At 41.1% G+C, this 14,327-nt stretch overlaps 1 protein-coding gene across 4 annotated transcripts in view; it reads right to left on the reverse strand.

Moving 5' to 3' along the window:
- The window catches only part of SULF1 (sulfatase 1), a 110,972-nt gene that overhangs the window by 4,796 nt on the left and 91,849 nt on the right, over window positions 1–14,327 (reverse strand). For 3 of the 4 annotated variants that reach the window (XM_056854060.1, XM_056854059.1, XM_056854061.1), the window contains 8 exons: window positions 10,234–10,450; window positions 7,398–7,644; window positions 7,097–7,193; window positions 6,707–6,801; window positions 5,935–6,000; window positions 4,613–4,785; window positions 4,060–4,202; window positions 2,244–2,367 (listed from right to left, as the gene is read on the reverse strand). In XM_056854060.1, coding sequence (XP_056710038.1) covers window positions 2,244–2,367; window positions 4,060–4,202; window positions 4,613–4,785; window positions 5,935–6,000; window positions 6,707–6,801; window positions 7,097–7,193; window positions 7,398–7,644; window positions 10,234–10,450 — 1,162 coding nt within the window. Of the gene's footprint in view, window positions 1–1,057; window positions 1,092–2,243; window positions 2,368–4,059; window positions 4,203–4,612; window positions 4,786–5,934; window positions 6,001–6,706; window positions 6,802–7,096; window positions 7,194–7,397; window positions 7,645–10,233; window positions 10,451–14,327 lie in introns of all 4 variants that reach the window. The other variant, XM_056854062.1, reaches the window with a different exon arrangement.

The raw sequence follows: 14,327 nt of genomic DNA on the forward strand, positions 1-14,327 counted from the left end.
GGCCCACCGCTGGCTGCCCTCCTGCCGGGGGGGGGGAGCGGGGCGCCCTCCAGGCCTTTGCGTGGCCTCTCCTGGGGTTGCCAACCTCCAGGTGGTGGCCGGAGACCTGGCAACCCTAGCCTCTCCCCCCCACCAGGAGATCTACACCTGGTGTGGCCCCCGAATGATGTTATAACTGTGCAAATGGCCCTTGGCAGGAAAAAGATTCCCCACCCCAGCACTATATGATTACACCTCTCCATTGTTTCACTCAAACAAGTATTGTCTGAAAGCAAGCCTTTTAAAGCCCACGGTGGTTTCTCATCCGAACCTGAAGCACATCAGTGCCCACAGACTTTCAAGAGTGCTACAGTATTCCATTCAATACAAACTTTTCATTTATGTTACACGCAAAAATTACAATTTACTTGTAAAAATGGGGCCATCCAAATATTCTGGCTCAGGTCCAAATCTTGGAGGTCAGTACCAGGATACCCACAGCTTTGAAAATACCAGTTCATACAGCACTTAGTCAACAGTTATGCAGTGGATTGTATGGCAGATGACATGCAGAGCTATTTCATTTGTTTAACTGCCATATGAGTCACAGTAGTTGCTAATAGTGACCATATTAACCAAGTACTTGTTTGTGAGCATATTTTAAAATGCAAGATATAGGGAAAGGTATATTACAGTAACAAAAACAGGCACTTCCACTTTTATAGGCAATAAAAAGAGCTGTGTGAAATAACGTACCTTTCAGAGAAGTGTGATATAATCCTCATGCCCCCCCCCAGTTTAATAAGATGGTGAATGAATTTCCTAACACAGCAGCAGGATTACTGTACAATGAGCTGATGAGGTTGCAGTGTGAGCAATGCAAAATGTAAAGTGGTAAGTGGCCAGGTGAACAACATTGGTAAAACCAATGGCTGGGTGAAGAACACTGTTAGGCACTCATATTCAGCAAAAGCTACGCAAGATGCAATGCGCAGAATGCAGACATTAGTCGAAATGGATTGGGCCATGCAATTATTTGGAAAGACGCTGCTGAGGAGAATAATAAAGGGTTGGATACCTGTGTGGATCATAGCTTCCTCCATCTTTATTTCCTGATATAGGAAAATACAAGAGTAACTTTTGTTAGTGTTTAGATTTGGTAAAAAATCATTCACAATGTAGCTTTCCATGCACAGCATCTAATTCCTAAAAAGAAATTTATTGTGTTATAAATAGGTAAAGTGAAAGTCCAACAAAGATACCAGGTAAGGAACGCTCTAGAATTATTCTAAAGCAGAAAATGTAAACGTAATCAATTATAAGAGAGGGGTTTTTTTGGGGGGGGGGGTAAAAGAAACAAAGTGAAAAATTTTGACAAATTGAGAGGTTTAAAAAAATCTGAGTCAACTGAAGAGAAGTTTAACATGAGATAAATACCACCTTGGGGAGGGGCTGCCGAAAAAGGATCCAGCTGTGTGGGGCTTGAGGCTCAGTAGTAAGAACTGATGCCCTTGGCAAATTCCTCTTTTGTCGTAGGCAAAACCCGGACTGTGTTGCTTACAAATAAATGCAAAAAAGATGGTCTCTGGTCTCACTCTTTCTTATGAGAATACCAGACCAACAGAGGTCTGGAAAAACAGTTCATAAAAACAGTGAGGGGCAACAGAGAGGTTGAAAAAGGATATGAAAAACCATCTGAACTGGAAGGCCTCACAGCGTTCTAAAAAGAGGAGATGAGCTCAAGCCTATCCAGAAGCCACTGCTTGTAGCCCTGTTTCCAGTTGTGCTTGGGTCAAATGGAGTTGTTTTATCAGTGGAGGAAAGAACTTTGCACCATGCTGAGGACCTGTGTTCTGGGTTATGATCTCACATGCCCCAGGTTGGCCCCCAACATTTGGAGGGAGGAGAATGCAGGTGGCCTATTGATTTCCAGCTCAATTAAGCCGTGTCAGACATGACATTTTACACAGAGGAAGCCACAGCACAATGTCAAAATATTTTATGGTCAGTAAAATCAGGTCTGCTTGCTTCTGTGGTGATCCAGCTATGATGCATTCATTTCTAGGTACAGTAAAGTGTTGTCTGTACTTTGGTTTTCAAGTTTGCCAAGCCTGTGCCTGAAAATATTACCAGCACCACATGCCAGTCATACTGAAAGCATGTTTTAGGAGGCATTTCATAAGGCACACTCTACCATACCTTTGTTGTAGTTGCCAAAAGAACCTTTAAGAAATTCAAAGCAGCTTAAAGGAATTTTTTGTTACCTGTGTTGAGTCCCTTTGGTCTTGGATTGCACTGCTTATAACCTTGGCAGCTTCGTAGCTCCATCAGTTGTATATGTAATTGGTTCAAAATGCCTCTTTCTATAGTATGTACGGTATTTGTCAGCTTGATACAGATAGGAAAAAAATATATGATTTTATTAGCGTCTACAATGACATTGGATACAATAGGTATGATCTTCAAGCTACCGTATTTTTTGCTCCATTAGATGCACCTGACCATAAGACCCCCCCAAAACTGGCCGTCGGGGCGGGGAAAGCCGGCTTGCGCTGGAACGACGCGAGCTGGCTCTGTGCGCCCCCCCGCCGCCCTGACTATAGAGTCTTGGGTTTTCACCAGAAGGGACAACAGTATGCCAGCGTGATGTCAGCTTGCCAGTCCCCATCCCCAAATCTCCCACAGTTGCCTGCTGCAGCCTGGCAACCCGAATTAGGGCACTTATCATTTCAGCATGTCAATCATATGCAAATCACTTCATTTAAAAAATGCAAAGAGGGTTTCACACACCCATAATGGGAACTATTCTTAAATGTTGTATATGGATCACAGTGATACATGATGTTCTTCACCATTCCTACAGAATCAGCTACAAGAAATCTCACATTTTGCACAGCTGCTACCAGCTGGCCGTCGGGGCGGGGAAAGCCGGCTTGCGCTGGAATGACGCAAGCTGGCTCTGTGCGCCCTGCCCGCCTCCCAGCTGGGAGGCGGGCGGGGCGCACAGAGCCGGCCAGCGTGCCCAGCCGGCTCTGTGCTCACATTCACTCCATAAGACGCACAGGCATTTCCCCTCACTTTTGAGAAGGAAAAAAGTGCGTCTTATGGAGCGAAAAATACGGTATTTATAAACGCACACACTTGCACTAAAGCCCATTTATGGCTGCTTAGTACATAACATTTGCATCATGGTATTTCCATACTAAATATATAAATCTTTCCCTGCTGCACTTGGCATCAGGACACAAGTACAAAATGTTTCACCAGAGAAGGAGAAGAAGAAGAGTTGGTTTTTATACCCCAATTTTCTCTACCTTTTTAAGGAGTCTCAAAGTGGCTTACAATCACCTTCCCCTCCCTTCTCCACAACAGACACTTTGTGAGATAGGTGGGGCTGAGAGAGTTCTGAGATAACTGTGACAAGCCCAAGGTGACCCAGCAGGCTTATGTGGCGGAATGGGCAGTTCACCATATTAGAGTCTGCCACTCATGTGGAGGAGTGGGGAATAAAGCCTGGTTCTCCAGATTAGAGTCCACTGTTCCTAACCACTATGACACGTTGCCATGGGTCAGTGAAAGTGCACATGCTTTGCATGCAGAAGGCCACATGTTCCAGCTCTAGTATGTCCTGTAAAAAGATCCCAGGTAGCAGGTTGTCGTATTTTGGTCACGTCATGAGACGACAAGAGTCACTGGAAAAGACAGTCATGCTAGGAAAAGTTGAGGGCAGCAGGAAAAGAGGAAGACCCAACAAGAGATGGATTGACTCAATAAAGGAAGCCACAGCCTTCAATTTGCAAGATCTGAGCAAGGCTGTCAAAGATAGGACATTTTGGAGGACTTTCATTCATAGGGACGCCATGAGTCGGAAGCGACTTGACAGCACTTAACACACACACACAGCAGGTTGTGAAAGACCTAAGGCCTGGGAGAGCCATTACCAATCAGAGTAGAAAATATTAAAATTCAACCAACCAATGGCAGCTTCATAGGTGACCCTTAGCCTTGTATTCAAGAACACAGGCTTAACTAACTTGAGAATGACACTTTGTTTCTGAATAGTTTTCAAAATGAATGTACCTGGTAGGGGTCAGTGTTCATGTCAAAATACTCCAAGAATCCAGTGGCAAACTCACAGAAGAGGAAGTTGTGTGTTTCATTAATTGTTCGCAAACACCAGTAAGTGTTGTTGTTTGAACTTGTGCAAGCACAAAAGGATCCCACTGTTGGAAAGGAAGAAGATAACTTTAAGCAGACTATAGCAGCACATGTCAATTCGGCCCCATTTAGAAAGGGCAATGCATACCCAGAAAAACAGATCTGCCTTCTGCATTTGGTCTCTGATGCGTTATTAGAGGATGATGCTTTGGGAGAAGTGCTTTTGCATCTGAAAGCACAGTCACACTCCTGCATTAATTCCCTCGTATGTATTTCTAGTTTGATTTGTAAGATCTTTTTTTTTAATCTGTTCTTTTTTAATCTGGTTTTTCTTCAAGTACAAGCTGTATTTGATAGGCTCATCGTATTTCTCCTATTAAGATGTGCTCCAGAACAAGCGAGTCTAGTGCCTTCCAAGCCCTCGAGCATTTATACCCTCCCCTATCCCCACACATCTGCTAGAAGTGGTCCTCACAATTCCAGAATGGAGCTGTCTGCCAGTGATTGTTATCATGCGTAAAGCAAGTGAGTCCAGGAAGGCTGCACTCATCTCCTTTCTTCTGGCGCCTTTTGCCTTTTCTTTCTTTCTTTCGCCTGCGGTTCTCTTTGAAGAGCTGAAGCTTGCCGTCCACCTCTTGGGCTGCTTCCCTAGTCAAATGCAAGCACATATAATAAATAACGGCATAATGCTAAATCTTCATCTAGTCCCTAATGGAACAAGTAAAAGCATGTTTCATTGCAGGAGGAAAAGCAAAACTGGTTTGTCTCTGAGTTCACCCTATACTTGTTTTCTTGAGCAGGCAATTCATACGGCAGATAGCAATGTTTAAATGCTGCTACTAGATACATGCCCTGACTTGGATGGTTCAGGCTAGCCTGATCTCGTCAGATCTTAGCTGCTAAGCAGGGTTGGCCCTGGTTAGTATTTGATAGGAGACCACCGAGGAAGTCCAGGGTTGCTACATAGAGGGAGGCAATGGCAAACCACCTCTGAACGTCTCTGGCCTTGAAAACCCTACTGAGTTGCCATAAGTTGGCTGTGACTTGATGGCACTTTCCACCAGCAGTAGATGCATTACCATTAATACGTGAAGCATTCACATTCCAGTATTATTTGTACACAGGCAATGCTGTTGTTCTGTGAAGCTTTGTGGAAAGTTTCATGAACTTTTAGCTTAAAAGAGAACGTAAAATCAACCAAAGAGACAGAGAGCCTGAAATGGTGCCCAAGAGTTTGCTGTACTGTTATCCATGCTTGTTCCTTAAAACCTGCCACTTATTTTTATACATATACACATGCTTTTATCATTTAAAAAAAAACACACAAAAAGGACGCAATGCTTCGGATCCTCTTTTTATTTTGTAGGAGAATAATCCAATTTGATGCATTCTCCCCCTTTTCTGGTGAACTAAAGGCTGTCAACCAAGGTTACTGGACAGCTTCCTAGACCCTGGCCTGACTAGCCTCCCCAAAGGAACGTCTGTGATATAAGCCCTGTTCACATTACAGTGAATGCTCATACAACCGGCATATATATGCATATACCTGTTGGTAAAAAAGAGCCAATGTGCATTCACTTTACAAATGAAACTGTGACCAGTACCTGGATAAATGTGTGGTTTCAATCACATGTTCAGCTGTACATGCACTGAATGTAACATGAGAATCACTCAATGCACATACAAATTAAAAATCAAGCGTACACCGTACATGGATTGTATGTATGTTTACTGTAACTTGTGAACAGGGCTGGTGATGCATGGCAGTAAGGGAGAAAAAGAAAGAGAGGGGCTTACTTGAAAGGATGAAGGTGACTCTTATGCTTCTCTTGAGACTTCACTCCCTTTTCTTTATTGTAATAGCTATAAGGAAACATTATGACCAAAATAAAAAATTTCCTAACATGAATACTTAAGATATATACATTTTGTTTAAATTCCTTGAAATGTCTGGAGAAAATCCAAGACACTAGTAGCTTCATAAAAAGCTTACATGGTAATAGGTACTAAACTATTTCAACCATTTATATCAAATGCTATTATACAAAGGAATTTAGTCTGTTTATACAAACAATCACATAAAAACAAAATATTGGGTAAGATCCCACTGACACATTCTGCTACCAATTGCACTTTCCTCTGGTGCAATGAATCCTCCCTGGTACAAGAGGATCTTGTGTTAAGGGAAGGCTCCCTACACCAGAGCAATGTACCACTGCCAGTGGAACATGTCCAACAGAAATATACTTCACAGCAATTAATACAGTCCAAACTCATTACATAAAAATGACTTTTTAGGAAGCCAGAAGCTCTATCCTGAATTTATTAGGATCATTTCCAGTTTCCCCCCACAAATATATATGTCTTCTGCATATGGTATTCCACAGTTGAAATTTATTAAATGGAGGGAAAAACAGGAATAGAAGTTGAGTAAAATGGTCTTTATAAATATGCTACAACACCTTAAACTACAAAAATCAGGACCATAACATTGCACACGGAGATTATTCATGTACCTATATATGTATGTCATGCAACCAATGTACATGAGAAAGACAATTGTCTTTACCTCTTTTTGCTGCAATCACATTCATCAGGTTTTCGTCTTTTTAGATGCCCTCTCACTTCTCTCAAATTCTTGATTTTATCTTGGAGAGCCTCAATCTGCCAAAAGCATTAATATGCAGGAATAATGATGAAGTTTTTCTGTCATACCATTAGCACTCCCAATGATAGATTTTGTACAATGTTTCCAAATTAAACCTGGTGCTTATTGCCATTAGTGGTTAATTCAGACCAAGAGATGATGACCCATTCATGGCCAACCCATTTGTTTCTGGACAAGCAGGAACCTAGATCTTTCATTTTCCAATTGAACATTTTAGCTGATTACTTTTGCTACATTTTTCCATGGTAAGGTATAAATACAGGTTCTCAATGAAGGAAACAGTCTTCTCACCTCTTTGTCAATGTAGGCTTTATGGTCTTTCCAAGCTCTGGCTGACTGGTAAAGTTCCCTCTCACAGTGAATGGAATCATTTGAAAGAATAAAGCACCTACAAAGACAAAATAGGTAGAAGAAAATTACCTGTGGAAATGTTGGTAGTAGATTATGGGCAAGATCTCTATGCAAGACCCTAGAGAACTACTGTCAGTCATATTAGGCAATATTGACCTTGACAGATTAACGGTCTCACTCTGTATCAGGCAGCTTTGTGTGCATATAAATAAAAAGCTAATACTAGAAAAAGCATTCCTACTTGTGTGTCACTCTGACAGAATCCGGTTGGCCAACAGTGTTGGTTCCATCTGCTAGCATTCCTGCATTGCCAGTGGTATCTTCTGCATGTTCCTCCTCCTCACTGTAACTTCCATGCCGCTTAACAATGCTTTTGGGCTGAAGAATGTGAAGCTCCTCCTCCTCCAGGTTAACATCATATATTTCCCCTTCAAATTCCACAGACAAGGAACGAGACTGGCGAGTGTGAACAAATCGAGGTTTGTATTCTATATTGCAAAAAGAACATAGCCATACCATTAGATAACTAAATAGCATATTATTTCAAAAGCAAAACAAAAAATAGAAAGCTGGACCTTGGACTGATGCATGATAACTGACCACAACACACCAACAATCCAAACAATCTAACAACAAATAATACTTCCCTGCATTGACATGGATAATTTCTCAGCCACCTGAGCTCTCACATATAAAAGCTAGCCTAAATAGAATCATGAACATATGAAGGGGACTTATTCTGACTCAGACCATCTGTTCCCATAGCTCAGTATTACCCGTTCTGACTAACATCCACTCTCCAGTCTTAGATAAACAAGGTCTTTCCCAACACTTACTAACATATTTTAACTGATATACAACTTTCTACAGTCAAAATGTGTGATCTACCACCACACCGTGACCTTCTGCTTCTGCAAGACTCTCAAAGTGGTGTGGAACAGAAAAGTGGAACACTGGCATACCACTTCACAAAAATCGAGGGACTCAAACAAGGGTGATCTGTTAAATGAGAACTGGCCCTTTGATGTTCTGCCAAGCAGTGAGAATTTTAACACACAGTTTGTCTGGATTTTTTAAAAAAAATCAAGTATGCATATGTTGTAAAATTCTCTCATGCATTTGGCAGCACATTAAAGACTTAGCAAGTGGTTACCTGCACACCATACTAAGTGGCTTCTTGGGAAATCATATCTTGTATTCTCCCTCTGTCTCGGTGTTCCATCACAACAGCTTTGTTCATCTGAGCAAAGCCTTCTGAGGGTGCCATCCTGCGAACGGGTATGATCAGCACCTGCCTGAACATACACATTCTCTGCTGTGGCTCCCACTTCTTGGAACGACCTGCCTTCTGCAGAATGTGCAGAACAGAAGTGTAATTATATAAAGGGATCTGAACTACACTATAATGGAACAGTCCAGGAGGGCATTTTTAAAATAGAATAGGAAGGTAGCCTAGTGAAATGTTTATTATATGTATCACCTTGTTTTTACTTTTACTTTTTACTGAATCTTTGTAATCCGCTCTTTGCATTGTTCATGGTATGTAATGAGTTTGACCGTTTTCCCCTAATTTCTATAATCCTAGTCCTATTGCATTGCTACTGGATGTTTTTTACATTTTGTAATTCTCCTTGAGTCTGTGTGAAAGGTGGACTATAAATGAAGTAAATAAATATAATGCAATAAAGAAAGCCATCTAAACAAGAACTAGCCCATATAAATAAAGATGGCTCCTAATCTGGTTATACATTTCAAAGCAATGTCTTTAGATACTTTGCTTTACAGATACATTTATGAAATACATACTTTTTGTTGAACCTTTAAAACATACTAGAAACGCTTATACCTCCCCCCTAAGTAAACATGTTCATAGTTGATGGCTCAGTTCAGTACTCTTTAAAGCTAACAAAGGACTCCCTGGAAGCACATTACTTAGCTAAATGAGACCACAGAGAGCAGATTACTCCACAGCCATGGTCACCCTGCATGATGAATCCCATACTGGGTAGGTTTCTTAGAATCCCAGTTTTTCTATCACTAGTCCCAAGGAATGATGAAAGTCAGTGGTCTCTTTCCCTGGAATTCCCATAACCATATCAGTGCTCTAACCTTAATTGTAGATATGAGTCAAATGCTTAATTTGTACTCCATATTTATAGGTTCCCGGGAACTTCTGCATCATTTTTATCAGACCTTGATACTCCCTTTATCTTATAGCCATGTCCTTATGGTTGTAACAGAAAGAGATATGGCAGCATTTGATAAAGGTTCTAATACTATAGAACAGGGGTCCCCAATGCAGTGCCCATGGGTGCCATGACACTTTTCTTGGTGTCTGCAAGTGGGTGGGGCCAGGTGAGGCTATTGCAAGGCTTCTGATTGGCTGTGCAGATTTTTTAAAAAAATTGCTTTGGCAGCAGCTGCCACCACAGCACAAGGATCTTCATCTTATAACTAAAGACAAGCTGTGTGTGTGTAAGAAAATATTTTATACAATATATTAATTTAGATAGGCATCCTGCTAAACAGAACATATGCTTGAAATGTTGAAGAGTTAATATTACAGTTATGCATGACCATACTCCCTGACATTTCTTGGTTGGCTCTGCCTCTTGTGGCTGACATTTTGTAGATTGTTCCACCACCCTGTATCAATATTCCAAAAATGTCTGCAGGCTGAAAAAGGTTGTGGGGGGTTCCTGTTACAGAAAGTCCCGAGGACTTTCCAGTGGTCACAATGAGGCCCTGCCCACGAACTCAATGGCAACTCCACAGCTGTCATCTCTCTACTGTACTGGCCAACATCTCACAAGTCCCTAAACTAACTCACTTTCTAATATTGTCCTCTTTTCCTAGGACACAACAGCACGCAATGTGTGCCTTCAGTCGTTACCATTCTACCAATGCTGGATGATGTTCATTACTATATACAACTTAATGCACTTAGATCAAATAGTCACATCATACCAGCATTATTTTTATTGATCAGTATCATGCATGCAAACTTGGCAGATATTAAATTTGCAGCAATGTTGCTTGACCTTTCTGAAAGCTCACGATCTGTTCCTGTCACCTACTTTGTACACTGGGATTTCTCAGAAAAGGTCTTTGATTTTTTCTTTGGGCTCTGCTGTTGCGGTACTCAGATTCACCACAGTCACATTCGTTTTCATTGCTGCTGTATCCCCGGGAGTGTATGCTTCGAGTTCTCTTTCTGATGGCAAGAATGTCACTGGACACCTTGCACTTGTGAATACGGAGTTTGCCAGATGTGTCTTCAATGCACTGCCATTTCTGCATGAAAACAAAACAAACCAGTTGTTCAACTGCACCTCCAGTTTTTTGGGGGGAAAGCAGAGAAGGTAATACTTTCCTAGTGATTATTAAATTTCTTTTCATCTTCTTGTTCAACATTCTAGGAAAACCCAAATGAGTATAAAACGATTTTTAAAAAATGCTAGCCAAAATAAATCTGACTAAATACATATTTTAAACACATGTTGAGATAAGGGAATCTACAACATACCAAACTTTAGAAGAAAAGCTTTCCCTCTTAGAAAATACCATTTTTCTTACTGTAGCTCTGATATATTTAATATGTATATTCTAGTAGAAAAGATTCTTCAGATACAGCTAGAATGTGATTCCATCTATCCTTAAGTAGAGAAGAGTGAATTAGACACAAAATTGCAATGTAAATGTCAAAAGCAAGTAAATGACAATAGAATGGGTGATTGGATTAGGTGTGATATTCTCAAGACAATGAATTCTCCTGGACTGAATAGAAATCTGGGATTCCTGTCTCAATGCTAATTTCTCCATGCCTACTACCCCTGGTTTCAGAAAAGGAAGAGGCACAAGAGATCATATTGCAAATATACGCTGGTTACTGGAGCATACGAGAGAATTTCAGAAGAAAATCAGCTTGTGTTTCATAGATTAAAGCAAAGCTTTTGACTGTGTAGATCATGAAAAGCTATGGCTGGTTTTAAAGGAAATGGGTGTGCCACTACATCTGATCATTTGATGCGCAACCTGTACTCTGGACAAGAGGCCACAGTTAGAACAGAATATGGAGAAACGGAATGGTTTCCAATTGGCAAAGGTGTCAGACAAGGATGTATTTTATCTCCCTATCTCTTCAATCTATATGTAGAACATATAATTAGGAAAGCTGGATTAGATTTAGATGAAGGTGGAGTGAAAATGGGAGGGAGGAACATTAATAATTTGAGATATGCTGATGACACTACATTATTGGCAGAAAATAGTGAAGATTTGAAATGACTACTGCTGAAAGTTAAAAGAGAAAGTGCCAAAGCAGGACTACAGCTGAACATCAAGAAAACAAAAGTAATGACTACAGGAGAATTACACAACTTTTAAGGTTGACAATGAGGAAATAGAAATTGTTGAAGACTTTCTATTCCTTGGCTCCACCATCAACCAAAAGGGAGACTGCAGCCAAGAAATCAGAAGGAGATTGAGACTGGGAAGGGCAGCCATGAAGGAGCTAGAAAAGATTTTGAAGTGTAAGCATGTGTCACTGGCCACCAAGACTAGATTAATCCATGCCATCATATTCCCTATTACTATGTATGGGTGTGAAAGCTGGACAGTGAAGAAAGCTGATAGGAAGAAAATAGATTCCTTTGAAATGTGGTGTTGGAGGAGGGTCTTACGGATTCCGAGGACTGCCAAAAAAACAAATCAGTGGGTTATAGATCAAATCAAGCCTGAACTGACCCTAGAAGCTAAAATGACTAAACTGAGGCTAAACTGAGGCTTGCAGAGATGCAAGGCTGTCAGATTAGTTTGACAGGTTGAACTGAGATCAAGTAGATCTGTAATGATGTCATAAGTCTGGAAAGTCCCTGGATAGCTTGTGGGATCTGGCCAGAACCGGTTTGGGCCAGATGGCTGATGCAATGTACTAGCAACAGGTGAATGACTTAGCATCTACTGTGATTGGTTGCCTGAGATGGCATATTGTATAAAGCTGTATAGAATGGAAGCTTATGTGTCGGGATGCTATGAGTGGAAGAGTGTAAGAGGAGTTTTTATTATACCTGTGCACTGTAAAATAAAGAAGCACTGCTTTTCTAGTAGCAAGGAGTTCTGGTGGTATTTTCCTGGACAACCTGCTTAATCCGCTAGCTCCTGCTTCAGTCATGTCATGAGACAACAAGAGTCACTGGAAAAGACAGTCATGCTAGGAAAAGTGGAGGGCAGCAGGAAAAGAGGAAGACCCAACAAGAGATGGATTGACTCAATAAAGGAAGCCACAGCCTTCAATATGCAAGATCTGAGCAAGGCTGTCAAAGATAGGACATTTTGGAGGACTTTCATTCATAGGGTCGCCATGAGTCAGAGGAGACCTGACGGCACTTAACACACACACTACCCCTCTGCATATAACACCTAATCTAATCATGCCTATTAATGGAATCACATTCTAGCTGTATCTGAAGAAGTGAGCTGTGGCTCACGAAAGCTCATAACCTGCCAGAAATTTTGTTAGTCTTTAATGTGCTACTGGACTCCTACTCTTTTCTACTGCTTTTGACAGACTAACCCGGCTACACATTGTGATTTATATTCTAGTCACTCCAAAAAGAACACATAAATGAAAAAGTAAACCAGTGCACAAAATAACTGAGGTAACAGTAAAATAATCTATTCAGGGCTTTTATTGTCTGCTGCATGCAACATGGGGGGGGGGGGGGGGAGAAAGTTAAGAGTCCAGAACAGTTAGAAAAACCATGAAAGAAATCTCAGGCTGCTAGTTTAAGAAACCACATTTTGAAGAATTTTTAATGGAAAAGCTAACAGAATGTGCTTCTAAGAAAATGTAAATAGTTAAGATTGATACACAGAGGTTATTCGAGAAGCTGTTTTCTCATCGAAGGAGGAAGAAATTAGTGCAGCTTGCTTCTTTATCCTGTCTAGTTTAGCCCTGTCCCGTTTCCCAATGGATATCAAGCTTCCAGACTTGCTATTTGCCCCACATGAGAAAACATACAAGAACCATAGAAGTACCTCTTTGTTTATTTTTCTGCGGGGCAGATTACAGCTCTGAGAGAGTTTGCAGCAAAGAAAACAAGCTGAGATCAATATTTGAACCCCCCCTTCTCCAGTAGTATGAGCCTGAACCAAATCAGTTGCCTTGCAACAATTTTTTGCCCTTAATAAAAAAGGGAGATTGCAAATTACAGATCTCTGGGACATGTCTGGTTTGGTTCTTTGGCAGGAGCTCACAAGAAGCAGCTAGGAAGAAGAAACTGGTCTAAGATTTCTCTCTGCACAGGTACTGCTGACCGGCCTCAGTAGAGCTTCCCTTTCTCACCTTGCAACCCAAACCATCTAGTCCTTGCTTAGCTAGAGTACCTCACCCAGGTGGCACAAGCCCCTTTGAGCCTTCGACATTCCCTTCCTGTCAGCTTATTACTTAGTGTCCAACCTGTCCAGATGAGTGCAAATGTTACCCAAGAGCTGGTCTTAGGGGTCCTCCCACTTCTCTGGCCCTGGAGAAGGCTCTGTGAGAAGTTTTACTTACATACATTTGTTTTGTATTTGTAAGCCTATTGGATACCCAGAAGACAAAAGGGGGGCAGAACTGGAGAATGGAGCCAGCAGTAAGTCTTTTTCTAAAGCTTCATAAAAGAAATATGTGAAAAATTTAAAACATCAGAATTGTAAAGCTACAAATCATGAATATATAGGGTTAAACATAGTGGCCACAAGATGGCACACATAGCTGCAAATAATTTGTGAGTGAGATGAACAAGCCCAGACCAATTTAGTATTCTGCAGCCAATTAGCTCACTAAAGCAGACCTCTGGAGTTGGTGTTAGAATTCCAGGGAGTTATGCAGTATGTTTTATTAAAGACTTAATTTGGTTAAAATTGTTAAGTATCTGTCATGCTGGAGAAAGGTGAATAAGAATCCAGTTTTAGCCGTTTCCCAATTATTTTAATATTCAGTGTAGGTGAAATTGGCTTTAGGGCAGAGGCACAATCTGAGATCCCTGGGTCCGATGTTAAGCTGACTGGCCTATAATTTCCTGGTTCCCCTCTGGACTGCTTTTTAAAAATCAGTGTAACATTTGCACTTTCCAGTCTTCCGGTACAATGGCTGAATTTAGTGATAACTTACATATACAGGCTAGTA

The sequence above is a fragment of the Euleptes europaea genome, chromosome 8 (genome assembly GCF_029931775.1).
Source record: "Euleptes europaea isolate rEulEur1 chromosome 8, rEulEur1.hap1, whole genome shotgun sequence".
In the NCBI taxonomy this organism is placed as follows: domain Eukaryota; kingdom Metazoa; phylum Chordata; class Lepidosauria; order Squamata; family Sphaerodactylidae; genus Euleptes; species Euleptes europaea.